At 42.7% G+C, this 20,887-nt stretch overlaps 1 protein-coding gene across 1 annotated transcript in view; it reads left to right on the top strand.

The window, feature by feature from the left end:
- The window catches only part of ppp1r14d (protein phosphatase 1 regulatory inhibitor subunit 14D), a 44,858-nt gene that overhangs the window by 19,896 nt on the left and 4,075 nt on the right, over positions 1–20,887 (top strand). The window contains exon 2 of the mRNA XM_048536997.1: positions 19,028–19,108. Within this exon, the coding sequence (XP_048392954.1) occupies positions 19,028–19,108 (81 nt within the window). The remainder of the gene's footprint in view (positions 1–19,027; positions 19,109–20,887) is intronic.

Genomic DNA, 20,887 nt, shown 5'->3' with positions numbered 1-20,887 from the left:
GGTTAACAGTGTGGAAAACTAGGTCATCTTCTGACACTTACCTTTCTCTTGGTTGACTCTCGTGTCATTTATCTGTTTGCATTTGTTGCAAAATCCTCACTGACGGTGTTGTGATGTTATACCATTGTGCTGGTTACATGTGTTTGCTTCTGGAGTCTGTCTTGGCCTTTGAGCATGTGTAAGAAATCTGATTCCGATGTCCCTTGATGCCATAGGTAACACAAAAAAATATTGGGCAGGTGCAATGAACATCGATTCCAGATTCTGTGGGTTTGGTGCATTTGTCCATCCTAAAGTAAGTGTATCACTGGCTCAGCCCTTTATCCATGACAGAGGATCTCACTAAGGGCTAATTGGTGTGGAGGCTTTGACTAACTCAATGAGCCTCCCTGATAGCTCTTCTGAAAAATCACCTTTTTCCTGCCCCATTTCCCAACAAACTAGTCAACAGACTCTTGGGGTTATTGTCTAAAAACAGTTGAGTCAGCACCAGGCTTTAGCTGACATCTCATTGTTATTGTTTTCGCCTCAGCAAAATATATTGGTGCTAGAAATCAGAAATAATAGCAGAAAATGCTGGAAATGCTCAACAAGTCAGTCAGCACCCCCTCTACAAGTGAAAATAAAGTTAGCATTTCAGATCGATAACTTTCAGTCAAAACTAAGGGACAATAGAAATTGCAACGTTTATCTTGTAAGCGAGTGAGAGGAGGTGGAGGTCAGTGGCAAACACAATGGTGGAGTTCTGTGATGAAAAGGTGTAGAACTGGATGAACACAGCAGGCCAAGCAACATCAGAGGAACAGGAAAGCTGACGTTTCAGGACCCTTCTGTGATAGGTTGGAATGTGGGAGACATTAAATGACAAAAGGTTCCTGGTGTAAAAGTCAAAGGGAGTGATTATCAATTAAGTACAGAAATGAAAGATGTCATGTGGGGAATGAGTGATGATGGCCATCTGAACACAAAGAAAACAAATTAAGCATAAAATGAATGAAAGATGGACTGGAGGGGGGAAAAAAAATAATGTAAGCAACATAGTGAAAGTTATGATGAGACGTTATCATCATAATGCTTCCAGTCGTCCCAAGACTTCACCTCACCTAATGTCCTGAGCCTGCAACTTGCTGTTACTCCTTTCTAAAGACTGCTCTGATCAACCATCTGTTTCAGCTTGTTCCTAACTTCATAAAATGACCACTTCCTGGCATTTTGCTTTGCTTGTGCACCATATGAACGCAGTCGGTTGTTGGTGTCCAAGGGTGAGCGGAATGCCAATAGCTGTAGGAGGAACAATGGGCATGTACAAGAGCAGAAAATTGGAGGAGCACCTGAAGTCTCGGAGGAACGGATCTTGCTTTAACCTACTAAAGAAGAAGATCGACAAATACACAATATAGACAAGAGACAATAGGTGCAGGAGTAGGCCATTCGGCCGTTCGAGCCAGCACCACCATTCATTATGATCATGGCTGATCATCCACAATCAGTATCCTGTTCCTGTCTTATCCCCATAACCCTTGACTCCACTATCTTTAAGTGCTCTATCCATCTCTTTCTTGAAAGTATCCAGATACTTGGCCTCCAGTGCCTTCTGGGGCAGAGCATTCCATATATCCACCGCTCTCTGAGTGAAGAAGTTTCTCCTCAACTCTGCTCTAAATGGCCTACCCGTCATTTTAAAACTGTGCCCTCTGGTTCTGGACTCAGCCATCAACAGAAACATGCTTCCTGCCTCCAGTTTCCAATCCTTTAATTATCTTGTACGTCTCAACCAGATCCCCTCTCATCCTCCTAAAGTCAAGTGTGTACAAGCCGAGTCGCTCCAATCTTTCAACATATGATAGTCCCGCCATTCCGGGAATTGACCTCGTGAACCTACGCTGCACTCCCTCAATAGCCAGAATGCCCTTCCTCAAATTTGGAGACCAAAACTGCACACAATACTCCAGGTGCAGTCTCACCAGGGCCCTGTACAGCTGCAGAAGGACCTCTTTGCTCCTATATTCAATTCCTCTTGTTATGAAGGCCAGCATGCCATTAGCTTTCTTCACTGCCTGCTGTACCTGCATGCTTGCTTTCATTGACTGATGTACAAGAACACCCAGATCTCATTGTACTTCCCCCTTACCTAACTTGACTCCATTTAGATAGTAATCTGCCTTCCTGTTCTTGCCACAAAAGTGGATAACCACACATTTATCCACATTAAACTGCATCTGCCATGCATCCGTCCACTCACCTAGCCTGTCCAAGTCATCCAGTATTCTCATAACATCTTCCTCACATTTCACACTGCCACCCAGCTTTGTGTCATCAGCCAATTTCTAATATTACTTTTAATGCCTTCATCTACATCCTTAATGTATATTGTAAACAGCTGTGGTCCCAGCACCAAACCTTGTGGTACCCCACTGGTCACTTCCTGCCATTCCGAAAGGGACCCGTTTATCACTACTCTTTGCTTCCTGTCAGCCAGCCAATTTTCAATCCAAGCCAGTATTTTGCCCCCAATACCATGTGCCCTAATTTTGCTCACTAATCTCTTATGTGGGACTTTATCAATGGCTTTCTGAAAGTCCAGGTGTACTACATCCACTGGTACTCCCTTGTCCATCTTCATAGTTACCTCCTCAAAAAATTCCAGAAGATTAGTCAAGCATGATTTCCCCTTCGTAAATCCATGCTGACTCTGACCTATCCTGTTACTGCTATCCAAATGATTCGTAATTTCATCTTTTATAATTGACTCCAGCATCTTTCCCACCACTGATGTTAGGCTAACTGGTCTGTAATTTACTGTTTTCTCTCTCCCTCCTTTCTTGAAAAGTGGAACAACATTCGCCACCTTCCAATCCGCAGGAACTAATCCTGAATCTATAGAACCTTGGAAAATAATTACCAATGCATCCACGATTTCTAGAGCCACCTCTTTTAAGTACCCTGGGATGCAAACCATCAGGTCCCGGGGACTTATTAGCCTTCGGACCTAACAATCTATCCAACACCATTTCCTGCCTAATATAAATACCCTTCAGTTCGTCCATTACCCTCGGTCCTTCAGCCACTAGTGCATCTGGGAGATTGCTTGTGTCTTCCCTAGTGAAGACAAATCCAAAGTACCTAGTCAACTCTTCTGCCATTTCCTTGTTCCCCATAATAAATTCACCCGTTTCTGTTTTCCAGGGCCCAATTTTAGTCTTAACCATTTTTTTTCTTTTCACATACCTAAAAAAGCTTCTACTATCCTCCTTTATATTTTCGGCCAGTTTGCCTTGGTACCTCATTTTTTTTCTCCACATATTGCCTTTTTAGTTATCCTCTGTAGCTCTTTAAAACTTTCCCAGGCCTCCATCTTCCCGCTCATCTTTGCTATGTTACACTTCTTCTTTTTTATCTTTATACAGTCCTTCACTTCCCTCATCAGCCACGGCCACCCCTGCCTCCCCTTAGGATCTTTCTTCCTGTTTGCGGTCCTGTGACAGAGGGAAAGATGTTATTTTGAGAGGTCAGCACATTGGCACTTTAACAACCTGTTACCAGGAGTAGTTCTGACAATTCCACATTGTCTGCAAATGGGGGAAATTGTGGAGGTGAGGTTGACATTTTTACTATTAAGGCAGGATATGGGAAAACCTCTCTCCCAACTCGTGACAAGAACACAGAGTTTTGACAAGATGGGGTTCCTGGACCATTACATTGCTGGTGGTGGTGCTTGATCTAGAAGTTCAATCTCACTGTTGAAAGTCCAGCCCTCTGCTGGAAATATAAGGGAGACAGGAGCTTTCAACCCACTGAGTCCCACTTCCGAGAGACTGTGTCCGTGGGATGCTGTGGCAGATCATTCTCAGCTTGGAGAATGTTGATCAGATTTGATAGAGACATTCTAAATTATGAGTGGTTTTGATAGAGTAGATATTTGAAGAAACTTAATCTGAGGCAAGTCAGTGAGCACAGAAATATAGTAATCAAGAAAAGAAGCAGCTGACGTTAATAGATTTTCTGACCTAGTAAATTATGTTGTGCTTATTATGAATTGTAATAAATGCACCATCCAAAAGGATGGCAGAAGCAGGTTCAACAGCAACTTTCAAGGGGAAATTGGATAAACACTTGAAAGGGAAGCATGGGGAAAGTACAGGGGCAGTGGGACTAATTGGGTAGTTCCTTAGGACAACCAAGTTGAGCCAAATGAATTCACTCTCTCTTTTCTGTGAGGGCCAATGTATTGGATGGCAATGTTGTCCATTCAAAGCAGAGTTTAGGCATTTTTTTTCTCTTCCAGAGGTTTATGAATGTTTGCAGCTCTTCGTGAAAAAGTGGTGCAAGCAGAGTCCTTGAATATTTTTAAGGTGTGGAAGATTCTTGTGAGGCAAGGGAATGTAGGGTGAATGAATTGTGGCTTTGAGGTTACAATCTGACCAGACATAATCTTATTGAATGCCACAGCAGGCTCGAGGGGTTGACTGACCCACTCAAACTCCTGATTCATATGTTTGTGTGTAAATGTTCCGGGGCCATGTAAAACACTAGGAGCAAAGGAACAGGAGTAGGCCATTCAGCCCCTTGAGCCTGTTCCACCATTTAATGAGATAATGGCTGATCTCTACATACCTGCCTTTGATCCATATCCCTTTATGCCTATGCTTAACAAAAATGTATGTCTCTGATTTTAAAATTAACAAGTGATAAATGCAAGGTTTTTATTTTATTGTTCTTTGGGGTATTTCCATATATGACCATGGTACTGTGTTGCTCGCTTATATTACAAAAGATGAATGACCTCATTCTGAATGTTTTCCACAATAAATAAATTCCAAAATGAATGCATTTATAGATATTTATTGTCACGAGGAAATAGCTTGTGTTCATGATCCACATCACTTTTACCGAGTGAAAGTGAATATAGGCTGACATTGAACATCACGACTTTAATACCAGAGTAAGCTTGATCTAGAGCTAGATGCCACAGTAAAATCCAAATCACTAACAGCGAGCATCTTGCATTTTGACAAGGATCAAATTCCTTTCCAAAACCTTCCCTGGGATGTGTTCATCTTATACCCTTGTTGGGTCAAAGGACCTCTCTCCCCTTGCTCCTAATGGATTGTACCGCTAAATTATGTCATAAATTGAACTTCACAATATGACATCGTACAGCGGGCCGATATATATTAAAAATGGGTGGCAGTGGTGATTGTTGGCATGCAAATGCACAGGATTTGTTTTGATGCAAGGCTGGAGACTGACACAATATACATCCAAGTATATTCAAACACACATGGGCAATATTCCTTATTCATTAAATAATAAATGGAACCAAAAATCTTAAATCAATCGCAAAGCATGTGTGTGTTAGTTAACGTGTTGGTCAGTGAGTAACACAGAAACTATGAGCAGCTGTAGGGAATTCAGCCCTTCGAGACTGCTCTGCCATTTGTTATAATCACAGCTGATCTCATCTAGGCCTCAACCTCACTCTCCTGCCTGCGTTGATTAACCTTCAACCCATTACTAATTAAAAATCTGTCTATTTCTTCCTTGAATTTATTCAATGTTCCAGCATTCACCGCACTCAGGGGTAGCGAACACATGACAATGAATCCTAGAACCCCCCTCCCTGTTTCCAATTTCTTCTCATTCCATTCCTCTCATTCCCATCCCACTTCCTTGTCCATCCCTTTTCCTCCCACTCCAATTCATTTCTGTAGTATAAGGAATTAAATCTAACTTAGTGATGTGACATAGTGTACATCATCACAGGAAGTGATTGCAATGTCACATGACCTTGCTCTCTCATGGCGCAGTGAAAGAATTGTAAGATGGTTCTTAAAAACAGTACAAGATTTCCTCACCTCAGCAGACTCTATAACATTCTTTTAGCCACACAACAAGCCAAAGAATAATTATTATTTACCTTTCCGGAATTCCTTATCATTCACACCCATGCTCAACATTCCTACCATTTCTTCCCTCCCCGATCCAATTCTCTTCACCTAGCTCCTTACCTCATCCAATTCCCCAATTCCTCGTACACCCAATTTTTTTCCTATTTCGTCTAAAATATACAGAAATCCTGATGCCTGAATGTTAGCTGGAATTAGTCAAATTGCTCTCAATGTGAGAGTGGACAGTTCCACTGAGCGTCCGGCTCCCCTTCTGTGTTCACACCCAGCATCTCCTCACATCTCAACTGGTTGCAACAAATTAATTTACAAAAGGATCTCTCCTTTGTCAGTAGTTTTGTTATTAATTAACGCTTCGAGAGGAGCCAATTTAACCAGGCTTTCTTAAGATAGCAATAAAGCTAGTTTATAATTTACAAATACAAGCAAAAACAATAACACAATGCATACACTCACATTGGAAATGAGAGGTGAGTCCAAAAAAGCTATAACATGTATATAGTGTGTTTAAAATATGTAGTTCAGTTCTCAGCAGAATAATTACTTTGTGGATGATCCTTTGTGACATTCAGATCACAGTAGTGCTCAAACCCAAGCTAGTATATATGAATAGCACAGATGAACACAAACACCTCAGTTCATTTCTATACATGCACCTTCCACAAGAACACATAGACCAGAGTTTAACTCCTACTCTTGTGCATTCTTCAAAGGGAAAACACAAAACATGTCTCCTTGCTGTCTTCTCTTCCACCGTGTTTGTAGACTGAGAATTTCCAGAAGGTTGCCATTCAGTTTGTAGCACACTTTCGCCCTTTTGAGCCCATTGATTTTAATCTTCCTTGATATATTATTGGATGTAACGTTTCAGGGGTGGTCTCTCCAGACAAACCACTGGATTTATATCAGTAATTTTTGCTGCTTCCGTCTTCTGTTTCTTAAAAAAAAATGTTGTACTTAAAGTTGAAAATATCCTTGGGTTATCTGGGTGATGATCCATCAGTTCACTTGGAACACATCAGCTGACCACAGCTTCCTCCCGGTCCCTGCTTTCACCAAATCATGGGACTGAGAATCCTGTGTCATACTTTATTTTTTATTTTAAGACAATTCTGCTACTTGGACATAGAGATGTTTGCCTGGAGTCTTGGGTTGCAAATGTTTACATCTAAGCTGTACCAAAGGTTGTTTTCTGTTTGCCATTAAGTCTTAACTGCTTAGTACTTTAACACTCCTTCATTTGCATTTACACACAGATTATTTCAGGTCATATCTAAGATCACTCTTTTACAACGTTCATTGTAAAGAGCTATCTGCTATCATGCTGATTCCAGGCATGTGATCAATTACATAATCATAATTTACATGAATCTCATCACACGCCACTGGTCCTTTCTGGGACATCCCCCCCGTAAAGTGAGCTTTAGTGGGGAGGTTAGGACCGGCTATGATATACTTTAAAATTTACTGTGCTCATTGCTGGACATCAGAGAGAAGACTAGGATAAGATATCGCTGCTGAGATCTTGTAGTTGGAACAACTACAACTTGCACTTATACAGCACTTGAATGCAGTAAAATATCCCAAGTTGCTTCAAGGGAGCATTTTCAAATAATTATGACGCTGAGCTACAAAAGGAAATGTTAAAGTAGACCAAAAGCTGTTCAGAGGGTTTAATGGACATTTTATTGAATAAAAAGTGAGAGAAATTTAAGGGGCCAGCTCCAAAATGTTGGGGCTTGGCTGCTAAAGACACTGCTGACAATGCAAATGTGAGGCCCAAATTTTGAGCATTTCTTTTACCAGGAGAAAAGCCAAACCTATGAAGTTTGGAAAACTTCTTATGTAAAATTTTCTTCCAATTAGGAGGATAAATGGCTTCAAATGTAATTGCTATTCCTGTTTCCTTCTCTTAACTGTGAGTTACAGTTACTGCTAGATTTCACATACTCCTGATAAAGTTACATAGGTCTAGCCAGTGAATTATTGCTCATTTCAAATCTTTGTTCACTCGCATTCTGCTGATGCTGTTAAGTTTTACTATTGGGCAGTCCATAGTGAATTCAGGATAATTGGAGGAGGTAACAGGTCAAAGTTAATTGATCAACTATTTACTTGTCGATGTCATCACAGTTGAGCTCACCAAGTCATGCAGTGAGGCATTGCTAAGTCACCTGAAATTCTCTCCGTGAACATTATGCAAAGCTTTGCTGCGACTCTATGACGCATGCCAGTTACAGCTCTGAACAGGGATGTGGTCTAAAGCCCTGCCCAACCCCACTTCATGGTTACCCCGTCATTACAGCTCTTTCTCTGTAACTCAAAGTTGCTTTTGGGCAGTTCATGATCTCAGTTAACCTAATATAAGCAGTCGAGAATTTATTGCAATTTTCTGATAGTTTATTGAATTTGTTAAGAAGCAGTAGAGTTAGAGTCATACAGCACAGAAACAGACCCTTTGGTCCAACTTAACCATGCCGACCAGATATTCTCAATTAATCTAGTCCCATTTTCCAGCATTTGGCCCATATCCCTCCAAACCCTTCCAATTCAAGTACCAATCCAGACGTCTTTTAAATGTCGTAATTGTTCCAGCCTCTACTACTTCCTCCAACAGCTCATTCCATATATGCACCACCCTCTGCATAAAAAAAGTTACCTCTTACGTTCCTTTTAAATCTTTCTCCTCTCACCTTAACCCTGCGCACCCTAGTTTTGGACACTCCTACCCTGGGCAAAAGAGCTTGGCTATTCATCCTTTCCATGTCCCTTATGATTTTATAAGCCTCTCTAAGGTCACCCCTCAGCCTCCTATGCTCCAGGGAAAATAGCCCAGTTATTTAGCTTTTAGTTTGTATAAGATACATTAGTTAGATAGATAAAGAGATTATACAACTGTGACAAGTGGGATGGTTCACTGATACCAGAGGTCAGGTGAGCTGTTGGGGAATATTTCTGTCTATTTAAAGTGGCAGGGACAGCATCCTGCTTTCCAGCTGGGGTGTTATGAAACTCATCCCTCAATGTTCAACCTCTCTATGTGGTCTATGTTCCATCTGTCTGGTGAAAAATATGCACTCGGGAAACTTCACTCAGCACTAAGTCTACTCTGTTCTTGGTCTCTGCATAGATCATCCAGTATGGAACAAATGCTGGAAAAAATCAACAGGTCTGGCAGCATCTGTGACAAGAAATAATCAGAGTTAACGATTCGGGTCTGGTGACCCTTCCTCAGACCTGTTGATTTTTTCCAGCATTTGTTCCATACTGGATGATCTATGCAGAGACCAAGAACAGAGTAGACTTAGTGCTGAGTGAAGTTTCCCGAGGGCATATTCTTCACCAGACAGATGGAACATGGACCATAAAGACAGGTGGAAGTTTGAGGGATGAGTTTCATAACACCCCAGCTGGAAGGCAGAATATTGCCCCTACCACTTTAACAAGGCAGAACTATTTGTTACAGCTCATCTGACCACTGCTTTCAGTAAACCATCCCCAGTTTGTTCTGAGGATAGGTCACTGGACCCGAAGCGTTAACTCTGAATTTTTTTTTCTTCGCAGATGCTGCCAGACCTGCTGAGCTTTTCCAGCAACTTCCGTTTCTGTTCCTGATTTACATAATCCGTAGTTCTTTCAGTTTTCATCCAGCATGGATTTGGCTTCCCTATCTTCCTTGGCGCTAGTGCAGCTTTTCCAGACCAGAATTGGCCTAGCTCCTGCTTCCCCCAATGCCTCCTATCTTGAGTACTCCTCTCTCTGGACCTGGCACTTATTGCATACCATATATCTAGGGGCAGGTTATTTTCTCTGCATCAATCAATTGTCTGAAACCTTTTGGTCAGTAACCTCAAAGAGAGCCAGGTGTGATGTTGGATGATTCTGGTATTATCCCTTTGGGATAGACTGTCCCATTGTTAGCTCAATAAACGATTGTTAACCTGCTCCTTGAGGCTCCTGAGATTATTTTATGAAATAATCTACCACAATTTAATCCTCAGTGTCATTCCCTCTTCTGTGCCACATATCCAAGGATGGAACAAACTGAGGAGTACGCAGAATGGATTGATGCAAGTACATCCAGGCTGGTAAACTGGTGTTTGATTTATCTTGCGCTTTGGTTTGATGCTGCTCTCTGCGTAATCTGGAGTAATCTGAGCTGTGGATATCTGCACACACACTGTTCCTGTGGCTGCTTTCCCCTCATCTCCAAGTCAGCCGATCAACTCCTAATTTTATTTACAACGGTGCATAGCAGGTTTATAAATGCAGCTCTCCAAAGTAACATCTTGTCCCATTCTGTCTTAATATGCTGATTCTGGATTCATGTCTTCTCTCTCATTGATAGCACTCAGTTGCACCGTCATGGTTTGGATAAGTCCCATTATACTGTATTCCCCTCAAATTCCTCTCAACTTGTTCCACATTATTTCACATCTGCTTACTTACCTGATCTTTGTGATCATTCAGATTATTATTACTACTAGCACCATTAATGGGTTCTGAAGAAGGGACGCTGGACTCCACAGATGCTGCCAGACCTGTTCAGTTTTGCCATCAATTTCAGTTCTTCCCTATTGTGCTCTCTCATGCATTCTGGCCCCATTCATTCAGGAACTGAATTTTTCCCAGCTTCTGGTTGCTGTAAGCAGTGGTAGATGGTGTTTTCATACCTACACTTTTATTACTAGTCCCATATATAACTTCAAAACCTTCCAAAGAGACTTTTGCAGCCAAACCACCATTTTTGTTGAGAATTCACTGTTGCAGTGTAGGAATTGTGTCAGCCAATTTATTTAATAAAGTCTCCATTTCAAGGTCATGCATGGAAAGTCAAAAATTGGCCACTATACTGGCGGGGGTGGGGGGGTGGGGGATCTCCTGCTCTCTTTGTCTGTTCCAAACCTTGGGACCTCTCCTGTGTGAGGATACAAGAGGACTATAGCATACCCAGTGTTGTTCCTTTGTTTAAGAAGGGCAACTGGAATGGTCTGAGAAAGTACAGGCCATTGAGCTTCAAGTCAGTGGTATGGAAATCATTAAAGTTCTTTGAGACAGGATTTTGTATATTCAGAAAAGTATGGAAATATTAGTGATAGGCAGCATGGCTTTGTGTGGGGAAGGTCATATTTCACAAAATTTAAGATTGAGGTTTTTTGCAGTGACAAAGATGATTGACGAGGACAGGACGATAGAGGTTGTCTGCATGGACTTTAGCAAGACCTTTTGACAAGGTTCCTTATAACAGGCTGATACAAAAGGTGAATTCACATGGGATTCACAGTGAGCTGCTAAGATGGATACAGAACTGGCTTAGTTATAGAGACACAAAAGAGGTGGAAGGGTGTTTTTGTGACTGGAGATCTGTGACCAGTGTTGTTCCACAGGAATCAGTGCTGGGATTCCTGTTGTTTGTAATACAAGAGGCATCTTTACAGATGTATGAATAGGCAGGGAATATGGACCGCATAGAGGCAAAAGGATTTTAGTTTAGAAAGTTGTCATGTTGGCACAGACTTGGTGGGCTGAATAGTCTGTTCCCCTGCTGTACTGTTCTTTGTTCTCTTTATCCATCATCAGAGCTGCAATTTTAGATCTGGTTGTTACAGATTATCCTCAATGCTTAGAGATGCAAGAACCTGGGTCCAGGTGAAAACTCACAAACAAGCACAGACGACGTGGACTTCCAATGGACGCATGCTCGCACACAGTAATAAATACATTGGCATCTGCAAATACAGGTGCAGGATCAAACACATGCATGTATACTAACAAACAGTCCCATCCTGTCAATAAGCACAGAGAAATACACATACACGCAGTTCTAAACATGTATTCACTCACAAACGCACACAGCTCACAAGCACGTGCACACATATGTACATTCACTCTGTATGATATCACTGAACGGCTATCAAGGAGGTGAGCACTGAGCCCACAAATATATTCATCCAATTTGCTGATACATACACATCCTGGAGTCACAAGGCCATGAATCCATATTGTGATTCTTTTCTGATTTTTTTTTTTTGTTCTGTCTACTTGTTACCATCAGGAGTCTCAGTCAAACATTTCCACATCTTTCCAGGCCAGATGAGATGGGCTGTGTAGCTTTACACTGACTCAAACCCAAACCTAGTTTTCCTGACTCACTGCCACACCAAGTGGTGCATTCATCAACCAAGGCAGGAAGATTGTGGGGAGCATGTATTTACAACCAACGAGGTGCTTCACTTGTCTGTCCTTCGAGCTGCCCCTTCCTGTTTGGAAACATGTTTGCCTGAACATTGGAATGCAATGGCGGGGGAGGGCTGGAGACCTATAAACTACCAATAACAGTTGATAGCGAAACGGATCAGATTATGTGGCTGTCTTGAGCTCTGCGTTTGCTGTCGAGCAACCAACAACAATATGTGGCGACAGTAATGATAACTGTTATTGGACTTGTAACCTGAGCTAACAAAACCCAACAGCCTTTGAGTTCAAATCCCACCGCAGCAGGTAGAGAATTACTGAGTTGTGTAATTGTGATTGCTGTTCTAAAATCCTCCCTTGTTCACTTAATGGCCACTTCCGTAGCAATGGTGGCTCCATAACTGGCATCTGCAATGAGCTGGCAGGCTACTGAGATATGGCAGCAGAAAGGCCCACCACTAGTAGCCACCTCAGGCCAGCCATGGATGTGTGAGAAGAGCTGGCCTTGCTACACTCTGAGCATGAGAAGCAGAGGAAGCTCCCATTGTTTGTGCTATGTTAGATGTTATCAAGACCCCAGAATGTTCCAGGTCGTGTCAGTCACTGTTGACATCATCCCTCTGACGGGGAGAACTGAAGGTCACTTTGTTCGTTCAAGAAAAAGAATACCTCCATTCAATACCCATTTACACAGAGTCCTTTCATTTAACAATGTGAAGGAAACGCTAGCATCAGAAGGCTGTGCAGAACGATTGTGCAGAATTGTTTGACAATTTAACCCTTTGAGCTTTATCAGCAAGATTGAGTATAAACAGTGGGTGCTAATCAAAACTGTCGATGCTGTTTTTCAATTCATGTCAGCCTGCACCATTCTCCCCTCTGAGCTAGAACACTGTAGATTAAGGCACAGAGCAAAGAATTAAGCCTGTAGTCTAAACTGACATTACCAGTGCAGCGCTGTCAGGGTTGTCATCTTTCAGGTAAGACATTAAATTAACGCTCTATCTGAAACTTGATTAGATCTGGAACTAATCTTAAGAGCACAGGAGTTCTCCCCAGTATATTAGCCAATATTTCACACACAATGCATGACTCTCAAACAGAGACTTTATAAAAAAATTGCAACAGTGACTTATGTAGAAACCATCTGAACCCCTGTACTTGATTCCAGTCTGTAACTCATTCCCGGGTATCCATTATTCTTGTATATAAACTATCTGAATCCCTCTATTAATTCCCAGTCTGTAAATCACTCCCAGGCATTCATCATTCTATATGTAAGCCAACTGTTCCCCTTGATTAGATTCCAGTCTGTAACTCACTCCTGTGTGTGTGTGTCTGTGTGTGTCTGTGTGTGTGTTTGTAAACCATCTGAACATTTCTAATTGATTCGTCTGTAACTCAATTGCAGTTATCCGTTATTCTATATATAAACCATATGAACCTGTTGATTAGATTCCAGTTTGTAATTCATTCCTGAGCTATCTATTATTCTGCCTTAAAAACATCTCACCTCTACAGTGACCATAATATGGTCAACCAGGTGGATGTCATGGAGTATGAGTTCCCTGACTGGATCAGATTAACAGACCCAATCAGGGAGCCGTGGCTGACAGATAAGAACAGGAATGCCAGACAACCTGTTCACTCTGAGAGCTGGCTCTGAGGGAGCTGGATCAGTGTAAGTGACTCTCCTTGTGTAAATAAAGGGTGGAGTTATTTCAGTCGCGGTGAGAGTGGGATGCTGAGAAACTGTTTGCTATGTGAGATTAATGATATAACCATGCAAAAGCACCTATTAGCTGAAGCCGAACTGGACTTCAAACAGACACCATACTGATTTTACCTTTGTAAAATGTGGGAAGTGGAGCCTATGAGTTGCAAAGTATTCTGAAGGAAGTGGACACCCTTGCCAGGCCAACTGGGCTTGGGTAACACCACTTGAGTGAAGGCAATTGCATAGCCTCACTCAGAGCATATCCTGAACAGAGAAATTCTGGGTCAGCACACAGCAATACCCCGAAACAAAGCCAAGTCTCAGCCAAATGGTTAAAATTTTCTTCAGCATCCGATCCAGCAAGCCATTGTAGTTGCTGTTGGTATGCAGACACAAGACAACAGAAGTGTCCTACTAGATCTAAATTGAGTAAGGGAACACATAGGCTGGTATCCAGGACAGTGCATGCCCCAGCAAGTCCTCTTATATGGTTTTGAACTGTTAAATTGCTTAGCAACATCCAAATCAGAACCAATCAAAATGAACGTCTGGTTAAATGGTCACCCGGTTCTAATGGAGTTCATTACCGGCATGGCCATTTCCGTGAGTACCGAACTAGTCTTTAACAAAATTCACTCTGGACTCTCTACCTTAAGTTTGTGTAGGTCCTCAGCTAGCCGGAGAACCTACACTGGTGAGCCTTTACAGATTAAAGGTATAACTTCGGTTCGAGTCTCTTTTGAGAAGCAGCAGGTTTAGTTACCACTGATTGTAGTAAAAGGCTCAAGGCCCAAGCTTGATGGGGCGAAATTGGTTGACGAAGATTCACCTAGACTGGCTCAACATTTTTTCGATTAGAAAATGCCTGCCTGAATGAAGTCCTAATTAAATACCCGGATGTATTTTTCAGGAAGGTCTAGGAGCCAAGGCCACCTTGCATGTTGACCTGGAAGCAATTCCACGATTCTGCAAGGCCCACCCAGTGCCACTTACCTTCTGGGAAAAATCAGGAGGCTGGAAAGTGAAGGAATAATCAAACCAGTCCAGTGCAGTTTTAGGAATGGACAACAGCACCAGCTGTACCGATTGTGAAGCCCAACTGGTCGGTTTGCCTTTGTGGGGATTTTAAACAAATGCAAAACACTTTTTGCAGCTGGATAAATGCCCAGTCCCCCGTGTAAAGGATTTATACACAAAGTTGGCAGGGATGCTATCCTTCACGAAGCTGGACATGAGCCATGCATACTTGCAATTGTAATCAGATGAGGATTTCCAGAAGTGTGCTACAATTAATACGCATAAGTGTTTGTACCAATATACAAGACTGTCCTTTGGGGTATTGTCAGCCTGTGCAATTTTTCAGTGGACGATGGAGAACACTTTACTCTAGTTTGCCATTTATCTAGATGGCGTCCTAATAACATGGAGTACCAATAAAGAGCATTGACAGAACTTGGACATGGTTGTTAGACGTTTTTCCCAGGCAGGCATGTGCCTTAGAAGGGAGAAATGGAACATACTTGGGCTACAGAGCCAACAAGACTGGGTTACATCCATTGGAAGATAAAGTGACGCGATCAAAGATGCCCCGGCTTCCATGTCTGTAATGGAGCCTAGATTTTTCCTTGGGTTGGTGAAATTATTAAGGAAAGTTCATATCTAATGTGGCCTCTATTCTGGCATATTAAAAAGAAAGTGGATCCAAGACACAGCTTTCGGGGAAATGAAGAAACAGCAATCATCCCCTAAGGTGTTGGCATACTATGATCCCAAGTGAGATCTGGTATTCAGTCATGGGTAGCCCAACGGAGAGAAATGGCCCAACAGTGTATGCATCTAGGCATTTGGCTAATACAAAGCATAAATACACCTCAATGAATAAGGAAGGTTTGGTGGTCATATTTGGAGTCAGGAAGTTCCACAATACCTTTACGGACCTAAATTTGTAATAATAATGGATCAAAATGCTGCTAAGATTATTAAAGCGGACAAGGGGGCCATGCCCCTGTAGCCTCAGGCCAAATTCAGGTGGGCTCAAATACTAAGTGCTTATAACTACAAGTTGGAACACTATCTGGGAGGCCAAGTAGCAAATGCTGATGCGTTAAGCTGCTTCCCACTGGTACCGCCACTGCATCCATTATATTTTAGGCTATGAATGATATTCGAGTATTTATTTCTTTTGCCCCCATTAGAAAATATGATATTACTAAAGGGGTAATTTTATTGGTACTTAGCACACTCAGAGTACAATACTTTTCCCATGTGTCTTGAGAGTATTGACTGATTACTTCCTAGTTGCTGTGAGGCCTACACTAGGGATTTTCATGATACATCCATTTACTGTCTGTCTAGCTAGCTTTTTAATATATAAGCACGTCTATAACCTTTTGATAATTATCTCCAGGAAGTTCAGTCCTTGCTTTTTTGGTGTTTCTTGCTTCCACTCCTTCGACCACATTAATTATCATGGATAGAGTGATTCATTGATTATATGACTGGAGCCATGTTAACGATCAAGCTAAAAGCAGGTTGCGGACTGCTCAATTGATACAGGCGGAAGGTCTGCTTTGTGTGTAGCAAGGTCAGTTCTGTTTGGAGGAGGCATCACCTGCTTTCCCATTTCTACCTGCACTGACATTGGCCATCTGACATGCCCATACGCAAGGTGGCCAATCAGGAAGCAGATAGACTCCCAATTACGTTACTGCATCATTCCTGACTATCGGTCACCCAAACAGTTTGATCGCTACTACTTCTCAAAATAGTAACTGTTTCACTAAATAACAACTCACTGTTGGTTGCCGGCCTGTGTTGCTTATGGTCCGGAAATTAGCCCAGAGCCTGAACTGAGGCTAAAGGATTGATGAAATTGATATCTGCATGTTTGAACCTGTGTATGGTAGGAAGTGTTCAGAAAAGAAAATCGTATTTTACTCATTGCCATCTCCAGGACTGCTCACAGCGATGTTCTGGAGGTGAACCTTCGATTGTAGCTGAATCCAGGCCCATTCTGAAATCTTCGCAATCCCAGTTTTTGCTGCTGAATCTCCATTGGAAGCGTCAGCTAACTTCTGTCTTCTTCGGTGGTCCCTCAGGATCAAGGATGACTTGCTTCCCCTCCCGTTTGATAGCTTTTGAAATGGGTGAGAAGTCCACTCCACGGCCGTTAGAATCAGCAGGGTTGGGTAGACGTGTCATTTGGAGGTTTGTGCGATCCCTGTAATGGCTTGACTTTTTGTTTTCGCTTCTGCTCATTCCCGACCAAGTCTCTTGATCTGTTCGGTTCCTTTCCAAATGATGCCTCTCCATTCCAGTCAGTCACAGCCAAGGCCTCCCATGAGTCAATGCATATGCTTAACCTCTTCAGGGCTGTCTCAAGAACCTCTCTAAAGTATTGCTACTGTTATCTGGACGGTCTCCCAACGTGACCGAGTTCCAGGTAAAGTGGATGCTCTAGGAGTCAGTTGTCAGGCATTCCAGTGATAGTTACCACTCAATTTAGCTAGTTTTGAGTGATTAGCATCTCGATTAGCATTTCAATTGGGTTGCCTTCCTTGACACAGGGCTTAAGGAATCCTACAAAAATGGAACTGCAAGGTGTTGCAATGCATGCAGTAGATTGTCTAAGTCTCTCAAGCTAATAGAATCCCTCCTGCCAGGTGAACTATGACCTTCTCTCAGATTTGTGATGCTTGTTCTCATATAGCGCTTTATCTCAGTTGGCTGAAGGCTGAACTGGAGCAATGGAAGCCATGATGAACTTTGCCATCCATGTTTACCTTTTAGAGGTACAGAAAATAGTCTACAGTTTCCAGGATGTGGCTATAGCTTGTTGGATACTATTCTGCACTAGAATTAATTCCCACTTGAGCACAAGATCAGAGCTGACACTTCTTCAGTGTCTAAATTTCAAGCACCACTTTAAAACAATATGAAGCAGTGGTTTAAGCAAAGATTTAAGAAGCAGGTGAGAAAAAAAGGCTGAGTTAATGGATTAGTTCAGTTTGTAAATGAGAGCTCAGAAGCACATCCTATCATAGAATCCCTACAGTATGGAAACAGGCCATTCGGCCCAACAAGTCCACACCGCCCCTCTGAAGACCATCCCACTCAGCCCCATTCCCCTAATTTCCCATGTCTAACCCATGTAACCTAACCATCCCACGGCACTATAGGCAATTTAGCATAGCCATTCGCCCAGCCTGTACATCTTTTGGACTGTGGGAGGAAACCAGAGCATCCAGAGGAAACCCACACAGACATGGGGAGAATGTGCAAACTCCACACAGACAGTCACCCGAGGCTGGAGTCAAACCTGGGCCCCTGATGCTGTGAGGCAGCGGTGCTAACTGCTGAGCTACCATGCCATCTTCCGTTTACTTATGGCTAAACTGCTCAGTAGTTGACACATGTGCCTAGTACCTAGTTATTGGAGTCAAGGGTTTGCAGAGAAAACTCTTTTACTATTGTGAAATACTGGTTGTCTGTCTGTATTATTTATGGCCCAGAAATTGGGCCAGAACCTAAACTGAGGCTAAAGGATTGATGGAAATTAGTGTTTGTATGTACGGACCTGTGTATTGGTAGGGACAGAGAAGACTGCTAGCACAGAAACTAAAGATGTTGAGTTCTCACAGCTGGGAAAGCTTTTCCTTCTGCTTAGAGTGGTCTGTTAATAAATTTCTGTTTTACCCTTGCTCACAAAGCCAACCCAGAGGCGAAGGTGGGTGGTGGACCAATTGTGTTTCTAAGCAGCAGTAAAACCAACCCGGTTGATGGAGCGGAACAGTCCTTGTTAAGTAATAGCCACACAAGGGTTCAGATATAGAGGGCCCTGGCATTGGGTAGCCTTCTCTGGTTGAACAGAATACATTCCCAATCACTTGGATACAACTGTTGAGCACCACAGCCCTTTATGGTTGGTCTTCCAAAACATTTTCCCACATTTCGAGGATGGACAATTATCACATCCCCTGTGTGTCAGACCAGGACGGCAGCTGTGCATCTGTTAGAACTTAGCCAGAGCTCCAAGGCTACCTCAGAGCTCACAGTCCAAAATTTCAGCCCCCATCCCTACCTGATTTGGAATTCTGACCCCCTACTTTAGAAAGCCCTTCTGTACTGGACTTCATTGCTTCAATTGTCTGCAGTTGTCTGTTCCCAGCTCTGCAATGATGTTTTTCATAAATACATCTTATTTCTGAAGGAGGAAGAAATCCCGGATCTGGAGATCGACATCGATGAACTGTTAGAAATCTCGGATGAAGACCAACGTTCAAAACTCCAGGTAACTGCTTCCTGTTCCCATTGCTATTATTCTGATTCTAAATCAATTTAGAAACCTCCTTTGTTTCAATCATTCTGCACAGAATAGGTCTTCAGTGAGATTTAGAAGAATGAGCCAGAATCTCACAGAAAGCTATAAAATTCTAACAGGACTACTCACGACAAATGCAGGAAGGATATTCCTGGTGACTGGGGAATCCAGGGGCCACAGTCTAAGAATATGGCATAGGCCAACCAGGTCTGAGACTGGGAGAAATGTCTTCACCCAGAGAGAGTGGTGAGGAATTCCCTGCCATGGAAAGTGCTTGAGGCCAGTTTTCAAGATGGTGTTAGATATAAATCTTAGAACTAATGGGATCAAAGGGTATGGGGAGAAAGTGTCAACAGGGTACTGAGTTGGATGATCAGCCATGATCATGATGAATGACAGAACAGACTGAATGGGCCAAATGGCCTACTCTTACTCCTATTTTCTATGTTTATAGCCCAAAAAGGCAAATCTAGAAACCTCGGATCCCTGGAACTGATTAAAGAGAGAGTTGGGTTTTTTTTTCCTGTCTTTTTCTGAAAGTGCTCCTATTTTCTATATTTGTAATATCCCATGAAAGAGAGGGTTGGGTCTCTTGATAGAATCTTCCAGCTATGATTTTATTAAAATGTATGTCCTCGTAAATGGTTCCATTCAAGGGAATTTCTTCACTCTCAAATTTGTAGGTAAGGCCGTCACTATGCAATGGTGGCTGTAGGGACCACAATACACTGCACCAATGAAACCGCTCTATTGATCCATTAAAGATTAAGGACTGCATTTTTCAGGACAGTGGGTGAGCAGTGGAGACCTGAGGAAAAGTAATGGTACCTTTCTGTGATCAGAGATGATGGGAACTGCAGATGTTGGAGAATCCAAGATAACAAAATGTGGAGCTGGATGAACACAGCAGGCCAAGCAGCATCTCGGGAGCACAAAAGCTCGCGTTTCGGGCCTAGACCCTTCATCGGAGAGGGTTCTTTCTGTGCACCAGTTTCAAGATGCCATTCTTGGCAGTGGAAATTTTGTGGGAGCAGGGAGCCCAGCAAACTTGAGATCCACAGGCATCTTTAGTTTTCACAGTCTTCCTCCAGTTTCCTGATGCATTAAGAGGCCTCCTTGCTTGCCAGCTAAAGACCACTCAGCGAAGAGACTCCCCAAACCAGTCCCCACGATAGTGGCCTGACTGCTTTTTCGGTGATGGTTTTAGTTTTTCAAAAAGTGGTGGGGACGGCACATCTCTGGGTAAGGTGGCCTCCCAGTTACTTACTCTGCAGTGCAAGTGATGCTGGGAGACATCAGTTTGGTCTTTCAGCTTCAAGCTCCTGCCCACTCTCCTGCAATGATCAGAAAAGTTGACTCCACGCCAATGAAGGGAATATTGTATTCAAATTCTGAACAAGAATCAGTTCCTTCCACCACCCAATCTCACCATCCACCCTTCCACCGCCCCCACCATCTCCGTTTGGGAAGCTGCAGTCATGGGGAAACTTCAGCACTAGGTCCTATTCCACATTTAGATTTGCCAGGGATCCCTTTACTGATTTAGTGGCATCGCCGGCTGCAGTAGCTTGACAGGGGAATGGCGGGGTCAGGGGGAGGGGAGCTGTTGGGGATGGAGATCTGTTTCTTTATTTAAAGTAAAATCACACAGCCACACATCTGAGAGGAAGTGTTTGATGCAGGGACAGTTACAACATTTAAGAAACATTTGTACAGGCAAGTGAATAGAAAAGATTTACAGGAATATGG

The sequence above is a fragment of the Stegostoma tigrinum genome, chromosome 10, assembly GCF_030684315.1.
Source record: "Stegostoma tigrinum isolate sSteTig4 chromosome 10, sSteTig4.hap1, whole genome shotgun sequence".
NCBI lineage: Eukaryota > Metazoa > Chordata > Chondrichthyes > Orectolobiformes > Stegostomatidae > Stegostoma > Stegostoma tigrinum.
Note: the sequence above shows the minus strand (reverse complement) of the source record. Positions and strands in the feature narration are given on the sequence as shown.